Source organism: Mauremys mutica, chromosome 9, assembly GCF_020497125.1.
Source record: "Mauremys mutica isolate MM-2020 ecotype Southern chromosome 9, ASM2049712v1, whole genome shotgun sequence".
NCBI classification, from domain to species: domain Eukaryota; kingdom Metazoa; phylum Chordata; order Testudines; family Geoemydidae; genus Mauremys; species Mauremys mutica.
In genome coordinates this window covers 13,473,386-13,486,799 of record NC_059080.1, presented here as the reverse complement: position 1 = coordinate 13,486,799, position 13,414 = coordinate 13,473,386, and the positions used below count along the sequence as shown (strand labels likewise).

The 13,414-nt window shown below is 40.9% G+C and overlaps 1 protein-coding gene across 16 annotated transcripts in view; it reads right to left on the bottom strand.

The window, feature by feature from the left end:
- The window catches only part of LOC123377056, a 348,713-nt gene that overhangs the window by 212,168 nt on the left and 123,131 nt on the right, over positions 1 to 13,414 (bottom strand). For 6 of the 16 annotated variants that reach the window (XM_045029448.1, XM_045029458.1, XM_045029455.1 and 3 more), the window contains one exon: positions 749 to 824. The exons of the other annotated variants lie outside the window; for them this stretch is intronic. In XM_045029448.1, coding sequence (XP_044885383.1) covers positions 749 to 824 — 76 coding nt within the window. The remainder of the gene's footprint in view (positions 1 to 748; positions 825 to 13,414) is intronic. 16 annotated transcript variants of the gene reach the window in all.

Genomic DNA, 13,414 nt, shown 5'->3' with positions numbered 1-13,414 from the left:
ATGCCAAACACCCTGTGTACACAAAGAGAGTAGCAGAGAAATACAGAATTATTTTTTATTTATTTGTAGTAGCACCCACTACATGATAGATAATTTTCAAACACTGAAGAGTGATGGTCCCTGTTCCAAGGAGTTCACCACTTAAGGACAGGCAAGTACAAAGAGGCAAAGGGAAAGATACAGGGAACTTACATACAAGTCAACTCAATTCAATTCAGAAAAACTGAAATGAGGATGGGATAGAGACCTTGCAGATGAGCTCAAAGACCTTGTACCAGGCATAGGGGGCAGCATGGAAGGAAGCCTGGAGGTGACTGTGAGAATGTGGCAAAGAGGCAGAGGAGGCTGGTGTTGTGTATTTGATTGTCGTGGTAATAGAATCTTGTGTTGCTATGACAACTGAGTTAGATTATTAGGGGATAGCCCAGCCAGTTTTGGCTGGCTGTTGGTTAGTTTTGTGTGTGGCAATAAATGGCTGTTTCAAGGTTTACAGCTCTCTGTGTCTCCAGTGATTTCTTCCTAAAACTGTTGCCTCCAAGAATATAACAGCTGGGAACATTAGTGGAGGGCAGGAGGATGAGGGGGGACAATGGAAAGCTTGCCAGGGGAATAGGGAGGGGCAGCATTATATAGAGCCTTGAAGGCAAAGATGAGAAGCAGCAGTATGCAATTGTGATGATATGGAGGTTACCCCGTCCCAAATTGTAATGATAACCATGAGCACATGGAGAAGCTCACTCAGATATACCCAGAGATATTCGTTGCCTCAGGCTTAGTCCAACCATCAGTCTCTGGCCCCTTCCTTCGGGAAACTTTTTCTGCACCTGAAAACAGTGACCTTTGTCAACAGCGGGAAGAAGTAACTTCCTGTGAACATGGGTGTGAGAGGAAGATAGCGTAAGGGCAGCTGCTTTCTCCTCAACCAATACTGCAAGGATGGGACTTTACAAACAGGTAGTTTGTTTCCTGATTTTCACACAGCATGCTATGGAAACCTATCAAAAATGTATTTAGTACAATGGAGAACAGTAATTAAACTATCATCTATCCTATTTACACTTCCTTTGATGGTTGAATCTCTCTCATTTCAGCCAACGTTGGGGCACTCTGTGTTCCCAAGTCTGTTAGCTCACTACAAGAACTCTTCTCCTGAATCATTTCCCATTTTTCTATACTGGCAGCCCTCGGACTTAAGACACAATTGGTTCCTGAAAATTGCATCATAAGTCGAAACGTCGTAACCTGGAACCACAATCCACTCCATTGCAGGACCAAGCATCAGAAAGTCAAAACCAATTGTCATCAGTCGAATCAGGGTGTCAATTCAGAAATGTCGTAAGTGCTGTTCATCATAAGTCGAACGTCATGAAGTCAAGGACTGTATAGGATATTTCCTACAGGTGTAGGGTTGAAGATTTCAGTACAGTATACATCTGAGTATCTCCATTTAAGTCAGCTTAGGATCTGGCATTTTCTCTCTTCCCTCAATTTAAGAAAACAAAAATAACTTCAAATCACTCCTGGTGCCTATAATTCGGCATCACCACTTCATTTTTTCCTTCTAAAATTCACCGTTAGGTTTACCTGTGTGTAAAGATGGTGACAACCATTTTGTTCTAAGAGTTGCTTCAGCCTGTTGCAAAGTAGACACGTACACTGTGCTCTCTCATGGAGACTGTACTTTTGTACTTTGTTATTTTTCTTTAATATTCACGTTAGACTGAAAGTTTAGATTTTGCTCTTTGTGTGTGGAAACAGAACATACTTCATCCCTGCTTCCTCTGCCTTTTTCCAGTGAAAGATCTTTTTCTGCTACTCTAAACAACCAAGAGGCAAATTTTGCCAGATAGTCTATTTTTCTTAGAATTGGTAAAATATTTTTTCTCCCAACAGCGGTTTGACCTCTCCCCTCACTAAGCTCTCTTCACTTTGAGTGCAAATATTCTACTCAGCTCTAGAGAGAAAAAAGTCTACTTCTTTTTTGTTAAACTTCTAAAAGTTTAACGAAAACTAAGATCATCAATATTTATATCTTTGTATTCATAAAAGAGGCTAAAGGAGATGGATAACAAAAATGTCTGAGAAGAAACCAAAAACGAAGAAAACATTTAAAATATTAAATTAAAACCATTTATCTGAAGCAACAGATAAGTTAAAGGATTTTACAACAGAAGGAGAAGGTGACATTGATGAATGGAACAATTTGATAACTGAAAGTTAGTGGCCATGAGGAGGAGAAGTTGTGGAGGAGGAGAGCAAGGGAGGATCAATAAAAGCAGAGATATTGGAGGGTGGAAGGAAAATGAGGATGGCTCCGTGTGGGCAGAAATAATGGCAGAAAAACATAAGGGGCAAATTCATCTCTGGTGTGAGTAAAGAGACCTCAGTGGATTTAAAACAGGTAAGTTTCACTTCAGTACTTTGGGACCTAATTTAAGTACAGCTTAGCTCCCACCACCTGCAGACTTTCTGCTTTTCTCTCTCATGGAACTGTTGGTTCTAAGAAGCAAAGAGAACCAGTACCATTAGAATGGTCATTTTAATAAAGACAACACCCCTTACCAAAATTAGGCATCTTTCCATCGACTCCAGTGAGTTCTGGATCACACCCTTTGTGGTGCAAGGTAAGGAGGCATGCAAAGTGCTATCCATAGAAGGGGAAAAAATCAGACGTGTAAGAGAGAAGACTTCCCAACAAGATGAAATTTAACACATGCAACATGCTGGAAGGATTTTCCCCTCCCCTAGGTTCATACCATAGAAAACTGCACTGTGCAGCAGATTCATTACTTGACATTAGCCTATTGTTCACATAAGTTGTCATATCTAAAAGACAGACTTTTGAATAGTTGAACACCTCCAAACTATTTGAGCAGCTAGCAGAAAAAGTTTACTTTGATTATTCCTTTTCTGGGAAGTGGATCCTAAAGTCGCATAGTCACTTCCTCCCTCATTACACCTTTAGCTCAGGAACAAAACAAAAATATTCAAGACTACCGGTATCTACACTTATTTAGCAGCCGTCCACCTGATCAGCTGTATATTTCCCTGCACTACATATGGGAAGACTGACTGATTTGGCCATGTATCTTAAGTATCATCTTATTAGTATACAGTGAAAAAAAATATGGCCAAAAGTATCTGCATTGCAAGAACACCTGTCACCCCAAAGGACCTCAAGGTGCTTTACAAACTCTTATGTTCTATTCAGTTTTTCTGTTGTGTCTGTTGCCATGGTATCAATGTCTTTCAGTGGCACATTAAGCAACATGAGTAGCATCTGTCATGTGCTTGGCCTAATCCAACCACCCTCACTCAACTCACAGGAATAGTCACTGCCATCCCTCTTTACTCCACCAACGATGCCAGTCTTGACTATCCATTTGTGTACATACCTCACAAACATCCCATTTTCTTCTATGCTGCCCTATGTACACAGAACACCCTTACTGAACTAATATGGAAGGCTACTGTCTTCACCTCAACACCAACTTATGCTAGGATGCCTACAAGAAATCAGCCAGCTAGGTTGTGGGAGAATTTGTGATGACACTTCACCATCAGGAGCTGTGGACCCCCAGCCACTCTGAAAGTCGGGCAAAGATATTGTCTGTAATTGAGCACCCAAAAACTGCGGCCCACTAGATCAGTGAATACTTCTGAAAAGGCTGGTCTTCCGTTTCTCCCATTATTCACACATGGAGTTAACATTTTTTAAACACTTTGTACTTTCTTATTGTCTACATTTGTGCTGTACTGCATTGAAGTTTAGCTTCCAGCCCTCTCCCATAACTGATTTTTTATGTAAGATTCAATGCAATCTTTAACAGCAAATTGCCTGAAAAGATGACTGGCCGAAGGTGAACATCTTTAGTCTACATATTACTTCAGTAAAAATGTAATCAAAGTAAGATCATGAAATGGAACTGATGCTTGTCCAGATAGACTGCAAAGCTGTAGGAAGTGAAACCCAAACAAGCATTCTGAGCTAAATGGGGATTATTCACTGCTGGGCACTTTCTTGTAGTCACATCTGGCTAGTTCCATTCAGGTCTGATGCCCTTTTCCTCGTACTGAGCTCCTCCCCCTCTTTGGGATGCTTCCTCTTCTGGCCAGGAGGCTGAGCTACGATCATTATATTCCTCCCCTTCTGGGATATCAAATGGCACTGGACAAGGTGCCTGCATACCATTCCAGACAGTTTTCCAATCCAAGGCAAGGTCCTGGGCCTCTTTCCCAGTGGCTGGTAGGAGAACCTGGGGACACCCGCTACTCTGGGGTCCAGCCTAGGGACCCTATGTTCACTAACTATGGTTTGCTTGTTCCCAGACCCTGTAGCTATTTCCCTGGACTCCTTCCTACTGCCCCCTCCCCCAGTTTCACCAGCTCAAATTCCCTCCTCCCAGACTCTTTGATTTCTTCCCAGACTCTCTAGGCCCATACAAACTTCTCTTCTCCCAGGGAGCCACTGCAGACTGCTTCCCCTACAGCCCCTTTCTGGTCTCAGCTAAGTAACTGAGGAAGAAGCCCAAGGATACTACTGAAGATACTACATATGAAATTCTTCTAAAGGAACTTTCTATAGCAGTCTTCCAATTTGGCTAACCAATTAAGAACTTTCACAGGTAGTGGATAGCTCAGACAAGTGAGTGGTTAGAAGAGGCTTTTTACCTTCAGACTGTTTATTTTAATACTGTAGCCCTTAGGGCCAGCTTAGCCTTATTTTACTTAGCAGTAATGCAAGGAACCTACAAGCCCACATCCTATAAAACATTGGATTAAGCAAATTAGCATAAGTGAAGCATAGGACTATGACCTTTAGCATGGATAAAGTGGCCCAATGGTCACCCTAGATTTGGGGAACTGGGAATATCTTGCTTAAGAGAAAAGTTGGCATAAAATGAGACAAAGCAATCATAGGAATACTGAACTGATACTAAGCTTGGATATTTTAAGATAGGATCATTGGTAGATGTCTAACCACAAACTTGCTTTAGAAATATGGTAATGAGTCAATAGGAATGAATATGCTAGCCTATCAGAGAAAGGCACCCCAATATTATGAGGGTGAAGCAGCTGGATATGGACAGAGGAAGTTGGGTGTTTGTATGAATATTCATGGTGATTCCCAGGCCCTATATAAGCAAGAACCCACATGAAGAAAGTAGTTAGCCCTCCACCCTTCAATATTTTAGTGCTATAATTTATCATCTATCTTCAAGCACTGGGGATCTGGACCATCACACCCATTTGGCATGTGAGACAGGGCTGGTCTTTTGTCTCTGTCTCTTACCACCAGGTCTTCAAGAAAGGGGTGTGAGTATATAAGTCTGTAAGCATATGCTATACAAGGAATAACTGTTAAGATTTCGCTAATATGCTATTATTGCAATTCGTTTATGTAGTTTGGAGCTTTTCTATCTCTATTAATTGTATTAATAAAGGTGGTTAAGGTTCTGTTTTACTCTCCATGTAAGTGCCCTTGCCATACACCCTGGGGTTCCCTATAAGATATTGAACTTGTCAGTTTTGACTCTGTTGTGTCTGATTCTGGGACTAGAACCTTCGTACACTCCTCATTAGTTGAGTACCAACTGGTATTCCTTAAAGGATCAGGCTACAATAGGGCCCAAAGTCAATATTGACCAAAAGTTGTTACCATCTGAGGAATGTAAACTATGAAATGAGGTTGTTGCTCTCAATCCAATTCCCAACAGAAAGTGTCCACATCTCAGAAAAACCACCAATTCAATTCAATGCCAATAATAAGCACCCCTGCTGAAAGCTCCAGGAGAACTTGAAAAGTAAAAATTCATTTCAGCCTACAATTAAATTCCCATGAGAAGTATAGTTTTAATTGTAACCTAGACACATTTCTTCCTCTACCTTTAATATAAATGGATAAAGAAACATTTTCTTTGATACCATTGGAATTTCTAGACAAGCTTGGACTCCAAACATTTTGATAACACATTCAACACGTAGACTACACATAGCTTTCTGCAAAGGCAGCTGAGACGGGGATGGGTGAGGGGGGAAAAAAGGACATGCTCTTTCTGTAACAGAAAAATTAATGCTGCATTTTGAATCCTTGGTGAAACAGTGAGCTGGCAAAATGTCAACACGAAGATGCCTGTTAGCACACTTTACTGACAGCCATTGCATCTTTCCAAGAAACCAGTGGTGTTTTCACATCTTTTTTAGAAATCAAGAAGTTAGTAAATTCAATAGGCTAGGATTCCTTTTCAAGGTAGCTAGTTATCCCCCCCATACTACAGAAGACAAGGTGAAGAAGCTACCTTAGAATTTAGGCAAGAGTTGAAATTATGAGTGATAAGAGGATGAACTAATTCACATTGTCTCTGTATATATCGGCTACAACACACTCATTAATATAGGACTCTGCATATTCCCGTTGCCGCCAAAGAAATTTAAGATGGACAACTTTGTGCTAATTGCTCAGAACAGGGCAATAATCTGTTTACCTGTGTTTTGCATAACTGATTTGACATGGAGTTGCAACAACCTAGTAAATAATAATAAGAGCCTGGAGATTATGCTTCTCAATATGAGATAGTCTTCCAGGAATCCAGGGAAAAGGGGTCCTAAGGAATATTGATCACTAACTCATTTAGGGAACTTCTTGACACATTGGTAAACCGGGCAAGACATGGAGTTTTATTCCCTATAGATGCAAAGGTTTAAGATGGGACAGATATCAATGAAAACGTATGGTTCTATTTGTATCCACATGACAAAACTACCATGGAAAACTGAATGGTTTCGGGGATACTAATAGGTTTCAGAGTAGCAGCCGTGTTAGTCTGTATCCGCAAAAAAAACAGGAGTACTTGTGGCACCTTAAATAAATTTGTTAGTCTTTAAGGTGCCACAAGTACTCCTGTTTTTTTGGGGGATACTAATGGAGCCCTTTGCCTTTATACTAGGACCCAATTTTTCAGACTTGAACTTGAGAACCAGGAAAATAATAGTTCTAATATTCATCCATGTGGAACCGTATCAAATGCCTTACTGAAATCCAGCTAGATCAGATCTACTGCATTTCCTTTGTCTAAAAAATCTGTTATCTTTTCAAAGAAGGCGATCAGGTTGGTCTGGCACACTCTACCCTTTGTAAAATCATGTTGTATTTTATACCAATTACCATTCACCTCTATGTCCTTAAAAACTTTCTCTTTCAAAATTTGTTCCAAGACATTGTATACAATTGAGGTCAAACTAACAGGGCTGTAGTTTCCTGGATCACTTTGTTTCTCTTTCTTAAAAATAGGAATTATATTAGCAATTCTCCAGCCACATGGGTATGACCCCAGAGTTTACAGATTCATTAAAAATTCTTGTTATTGGGCTTGCAATTTCATGTGCCAGTTCCTTTAATATTCTTGGATGGAGAGTATCCGCGGGCCTTGATTTAGTCCCATTAAACTGTTTGAGTTTGACTTCCACCTTGGATGTGGTAATTTCTATTTCTGTATCCTCTTGCCATTAGCCACCCTGCCACTACCCCTAAGATCTTCATTAGCCTCATTAAAAACTGAGGCAAAGTATTTGTTTAGGTGTTGGGCCATGCCTAGATAATCTTTAATCTCCATCCCATCGTCAGCGCTTAGCAGTCCCACTTCTCCTTTCCTTGTTTTTTTTCTTTATATGGCTATAGAACCTTTTACTATGGGTTTTAATTCCCTTTGCAAGGTGCAATTCTGCTTGGCTCTTGGCACCTTATTCCTACATTTTCTGACCTCTGAGAGAGCTTTCCTTGCTGATCCCTCCCATTTTCCATTCCTTGTAGCTTTCTGCTTTCTCATCCATCTTGAGCTGCAACCGTTCCCTACAAATTTTTTCCCCTTGCTTGGGATACAGCATTCAGATAGCTTCTGCAATTTTGACTTAAAGTAATTCCCAGGCTCCTCTACATTCAGACCCTTGCGTTCTTCAGTCCAGTCCACTTCCCTAACTAATTCTCTTATTTTTTTAAAGGTAGCTCTTTTGAAATCCAGCGCCCTTATTGCAGATCTATTTATGTTTATCACTCCATTTAATTTAAACTCATGATCACTTGAACCAAGGTTGTCCCCTACAGCCAGTTCTTCTATGAAGTCCTCACTACTCACCAATACCAAATCTAAAATGACAGGAAAATCTGGGCCCTGAAATTATTAGTAGCACTTGTCCTCCAATCTATATCTGGGAAGTTAAAGTCTCCCATAATCACACAATTCCCAGTAGTATTTATTTCATTAAAAACATTAAAGAGGTCTCTATCCATACCCAAATCGGATCCTAGTGGTCTGTAACACACCCCAAGCACTAGATCAGGGGAACCTCTAATAGCTTTCTTCTCCAAAGTGATTTTGGCCCAGACAGACTCTGTCTTATCCATTCCATCACATCTAATTTCTTTACAGTCTATCTCATCAATATACAATGGTACTCCACCCCCTTTGCCTTTATTTCGGTCTTTCCTGAACAGCACGTACCCCTCAATACCTTTATTCCAGTCATGACTACCATTCTACCATGTTTTTGTTATCCCTATAATATGTGGTTTCACTTCCTGCACCAGTAGTTCTAGTTCCTCCATTTGTTACCCAAGCTCCTTGCATTGGTGTACAAATATCTTAACTGTTGCTGCTTCGCTTCGCCCATATTCCTTGCCCGATTGGGTATAGTCATTCTACTGCCAGTATCACTTGACTGGTATCCGCACTATCCTTTCTCTTAATGTCCATTCTCCTACTCACTGCTATTCCTTTCTTCATTGCTGTATCCTTTTTTACTTGACTTTCTCCCTCTCAATGTTAAAATCAGGCATGGAGATTACATGAGCATCTCCCAGTGCTCTCCCCTGAGTTCCGAGTTTAAAGTTCTTTTAATGAGTTGTGCCAACCTCCATCCCAGAAGTCTATTTCCCTCACTACTCAGGTGGAGTCCATCCCATGAGAACTGTCCTCTGTCCATGAATGTCTCTCAGGGCTTGGCTACACTTACAAGTTGCAGCGCTGGGAGTTACAGCGCTGGTCATGCAGCTGTGGAAGGGCCAGCGCTGGAGTGTGGCCACACTTGCAGCACTTTCCAGCGCTGTATTGAGAGGTGCATTGTGGGCAGCTATCCCACAGAGCACCTCGTCCCGTTTTGGCGCCGTTTTGGCGCTGAGTATTGTGGGAAGGGGAAGGAAGTGTGCATTTCTGTGGCAAATGGAGCCCGATCTGCTGAGGACTCTGCTGATGAGTGTCACTCCGACGATGATATCAATATGGATTTGCCTGCCGCGTGTGACACTAAAGTGCTTGCGGCATTTACGGAAATGCTCAGCACCGTTGAACGCCGCTTTTGGGCTCGGGAAACAAGCACTGAATGGTCTCAGTGATCAAACATTTAGCCCATCCCTTATGGAAAAGTCCTATAGAATTCAAAAAGAAGGGAATTATTAGGAAACTAAAGAAATTATTTTGAGATCCTTTAGCCATTCGTAGAATTTCAATGATAATTCTATCCCTGTTCTAGATTTCTATAGGTTGGTTTAATTAAAAAAAAACAACTACAGAAACGCCATCCTTCTCTATTAAATTCTATAGGATTTTTCCATAAGGGATGGGCTAACTGTTTGAGTTGATTAGCCTGAATTTAATTTTAATTATTTAGCCTGGAGATGAGGGGAGTACATAATTGATCTATCCATTATGAGGCTTGCAGACATTATAATAATCATTACCAATTGTGCGGCAGTTCTATTTAACAATGTCCATCACAATTATTTGTTATTTTACAGATACCACCTAACTGCAGATCTTACACATGCAGAATAATTTACAGATCAGGCTCCAAGAAGGCAATGGTAACTCCCCTGCCCTGCAGAAATTATGAGCTCTGCGAAGGTCAATGCTTAAAATGAGCATTTGTTGTTTCACATTTTACTGAGCCATTTTGCACTAATAGCTGTCCCACCTCCTATTAATGCTGAGGAGTAAGTCATATTGTCATGGCCCTGTAAGGCATACTTAACAATGATTTTATTTTTACAACATATATCTTCAGGCAATCTCATTCAACTCATCCAGGAGTGTAATTACATTATGGTTGGAAAGCAGACGAATACTGCACTTTGATTGGCTTTGTTTACTGTAATTCATATTTCCATTGCTTCACAATTTGCCCTCAGCCAAGTAGTAGAATACCCACAAGAACTGTGCTACTAAATATAGATAAATATTAGTGCTTTAATCATCTGTACTTCTCAGGAGCAGCAGATTAGCAATTTCAAGGTATATATAAAAAGAATGTTTTCATGTTTATCAATTTGCATATTTAAACAGTAATGTTTTTCCACACAGTTACAAATGAGATGCTTAATTTACCTCTGATGTTTTTGGAAGTCAACGTTTACGATTCACTGCATTCAAATAAAAATGTAAGGAATGGATTTACGGATTTTAACAGAGGCATTTTATAAGCGCTGAAGTGCAAAGGATTACTACTGGAAGTGAAGGAGCAGGAGAGCATCTTTCCACCCTAACCAATCACCACCACTTCCAACAAGAGGTTATATTCTATATATGTAACTCCCATGTCCATATGTAACTGATGTCCTACCCTCTGGATATCAGGGGGAGATTGTGTGCACCTTGCTAGCTATATCTCGATAATGGTAATTCTTGTAATTATATTGTCTCCTTCAGCTTCTTGGTCTTTTTGCAGATTACTTTCTCTCTCTCTCTCTCTCTCTGTTATGGAAACTATTACAACCAGGAAGACAACATTCATTAAATGTAATGAGGAGATGCTAATCTCAAGGACAGGGGAAAGGAAAGGGGTTGTTTCTTTATCCTTTTCATTCAGAAAGTAGAAGAGCAATGATGTTTTATGTAATCTTGGCATGATATGAGATCATACTGAAGTTTTAAATCCCCTAATTCCCTATTATATCTCTTAGGCCTGGTCTACACTAGGTGTGGGGGGGTCGAACTAAGGTACGCAAGTAGCTGAACTCGAACTACCTTAGTTCGAACTACTCACCCGTCCAGACGCCGCGGGATCAAAGTCCGCGGCTTCCCCGTCGACTCCGCCACCGCCGTTCGCGGTGGTGGAGTTCCGGAGTCGACAGGAGCGCGTTCGGAGTTCGATATATCGTGTCTAGATGAGACGCGATATATCGAACTCCGAGAAGTTGAACGCTACCTGCCGACCCGGGCGGGTAGTATAGACGTAGCCTTAGAGACTTTTCAAACTTATCTTTCAACGCAGGCAATCTCTTTACTGAAAAAAAAAAAAAAAGTATTTGCCTCCCAGCAGAAGAAATGCTATTCCTTTCTTAAACAGTTACCTACCTACACAATACGTGGCTAGTGCAGATGCTTAACACACCTGATGAGATGTTTCTTATTTCTTCGCTTTGGCATTTGCATTTAGAATACTTTGGTATTTCACTGGAGAGAAAATTGTATTTAAAAAAGTATTACTTGTATTAGTTATACTTTTGTGTACAGAAGATTGGAGTTAGTAAAATAATTATACAGAAGCGCTTGCAAAGCCATGAGATAAAAATACAAAGCCCAAGTTGAGTGCTTAAGCATTAAAGTTGTGTAATTCTCGGTCTTCTGAGAAGGTCTGCTAAATACTTTCTGAAACTCTGGAAGTGATGTTATTGCTCTATGAGCACGATAGCTGCGTTAAACTGATAACATGCATCTATATATCTTAGGGAAAAAGTAATAAACCCTGCTGTGAAACACTATTTCCGTAGTCTCTTCTAGGGAAGATAACTTTTTACACAAACTCATTTTTCATTTCCACAGCATTGTCTTCCCTGCTCCAAACAGGATACAAGATGATTTCACAGGCAATTTTAGAAGTAAGCACCTACCAAAGTTCACTCTTTACACAAAGACAGTCCATCGCCAGAGATAACTAAAAATAGGAAAGCATATTTCTCAAACGCACACACGCACACACGTGCACGCAAACACACAAAAAAGAGACACACAACAATCAAGATCAGCACAGCTAACCTACTTCAGGTTCTTTTAGAGGCGGAGACATAGCTAACTTCCATTAGCTAACAGGGCAATTTAGTTGAGAAACAGCATTCCATACAATGAAATTTACTTTGTCGGTTCTCCTGGAACTAACTAGCCAATTAGAAACCACACACTTTCTGCCATTTATTTAACTGTAAAATCCAAAGGATTCAGTAATGGTATTTTTCTATCTTATCCTAAAATGTTTGTCTTGGGAATACATTTCTAATGTACTCCCCAAGCAGAGATTTCCTTTTGGTTTTCCACCTAACTAGAATGACAGAGTTCTATCTTTAGTAGCCAGTTCAGCACTCTGGAGTCTATAAAGGAAAAGTACAGGCTTCAACTTCGCTGGTGGCAGAGAAAATTGGGCTGAATGTTTCAATTTACTCAATTTCACAACCACCACCATTAATCAATTCCATTGCTTCCTTCTAATTTACTTTCCCTTTAGTCTTGGGTTATGGCTGCCCTGCAGCACCCCCTGGTGGCCAAGCCTGACACTGGCTGTACTCCCTGCCTCAGTTTCCCTTCACAAGTTGGGTCTCCTCATTTCTCCACACATTGGTCTGTGCTGGAGATGTTGCTTAGCCCTCTGCAGCTAAGTGATTTAAAAAAAAAATCTTCCAGATTACCAAAAGTGTGACTAAAGAGTCCCAAACACCTACCAACGAAGTGGGCTGTAGCCCTCGAAAGCTTACGCTCAAATAAATTCGTTAGTCTCTAAGGTGCCACAAGTGCTCCTGTTCTTTAAACTAACAAAAGATTCCTTTGCTCTTCAGGGCCTTTTTTTAGCCCGTCTTCTGGGTCCTGTTCCCAGCCCCCGCTGGGCTGCCTGTTTGAGTCTTTCTGACTCTGGTATAAAGCACTCAACCCCCAGGCTGATTCCCATGCGGGGCTTTGTGTTCACATGGGATTTATAAAAGGACTGAGGGAGATTAGGCTGGACGTGGAACAACAAGGAGTCCGTAGGCTTCTGTGGGAGGCCCAGAGCCAACGTCTGTAGGAGGCTGAGTCCAGCCCCTCAGGCTAGAAGCAGCTAATTAATTGTGTTGTGGCACAAGTGTGACTGGCACCATCATCCCTTAAAGGGTGACACTTTTGAGCATGTCTCTGACAGGTTAGAATGGCTGTAATCCACATAAAGTGTTCTTATGGTCCTACTGAGTCAGACTAGATCAGAATTTATAACCATTAGCAGCATAATGGCAGCATTACCAACGTCCAGATCCTCCAAAATATTTAGGTGCTTAATTCCCATTGAAATCAATAAGACTTAGGCACCTAAATATCTTTGAGGATACGGGCCTGACTTATCACGGGTGGAATGGGAGAGGAGGGGGATCCTCCTCAGCCAGTGATCCATAGGAATGTCAGGC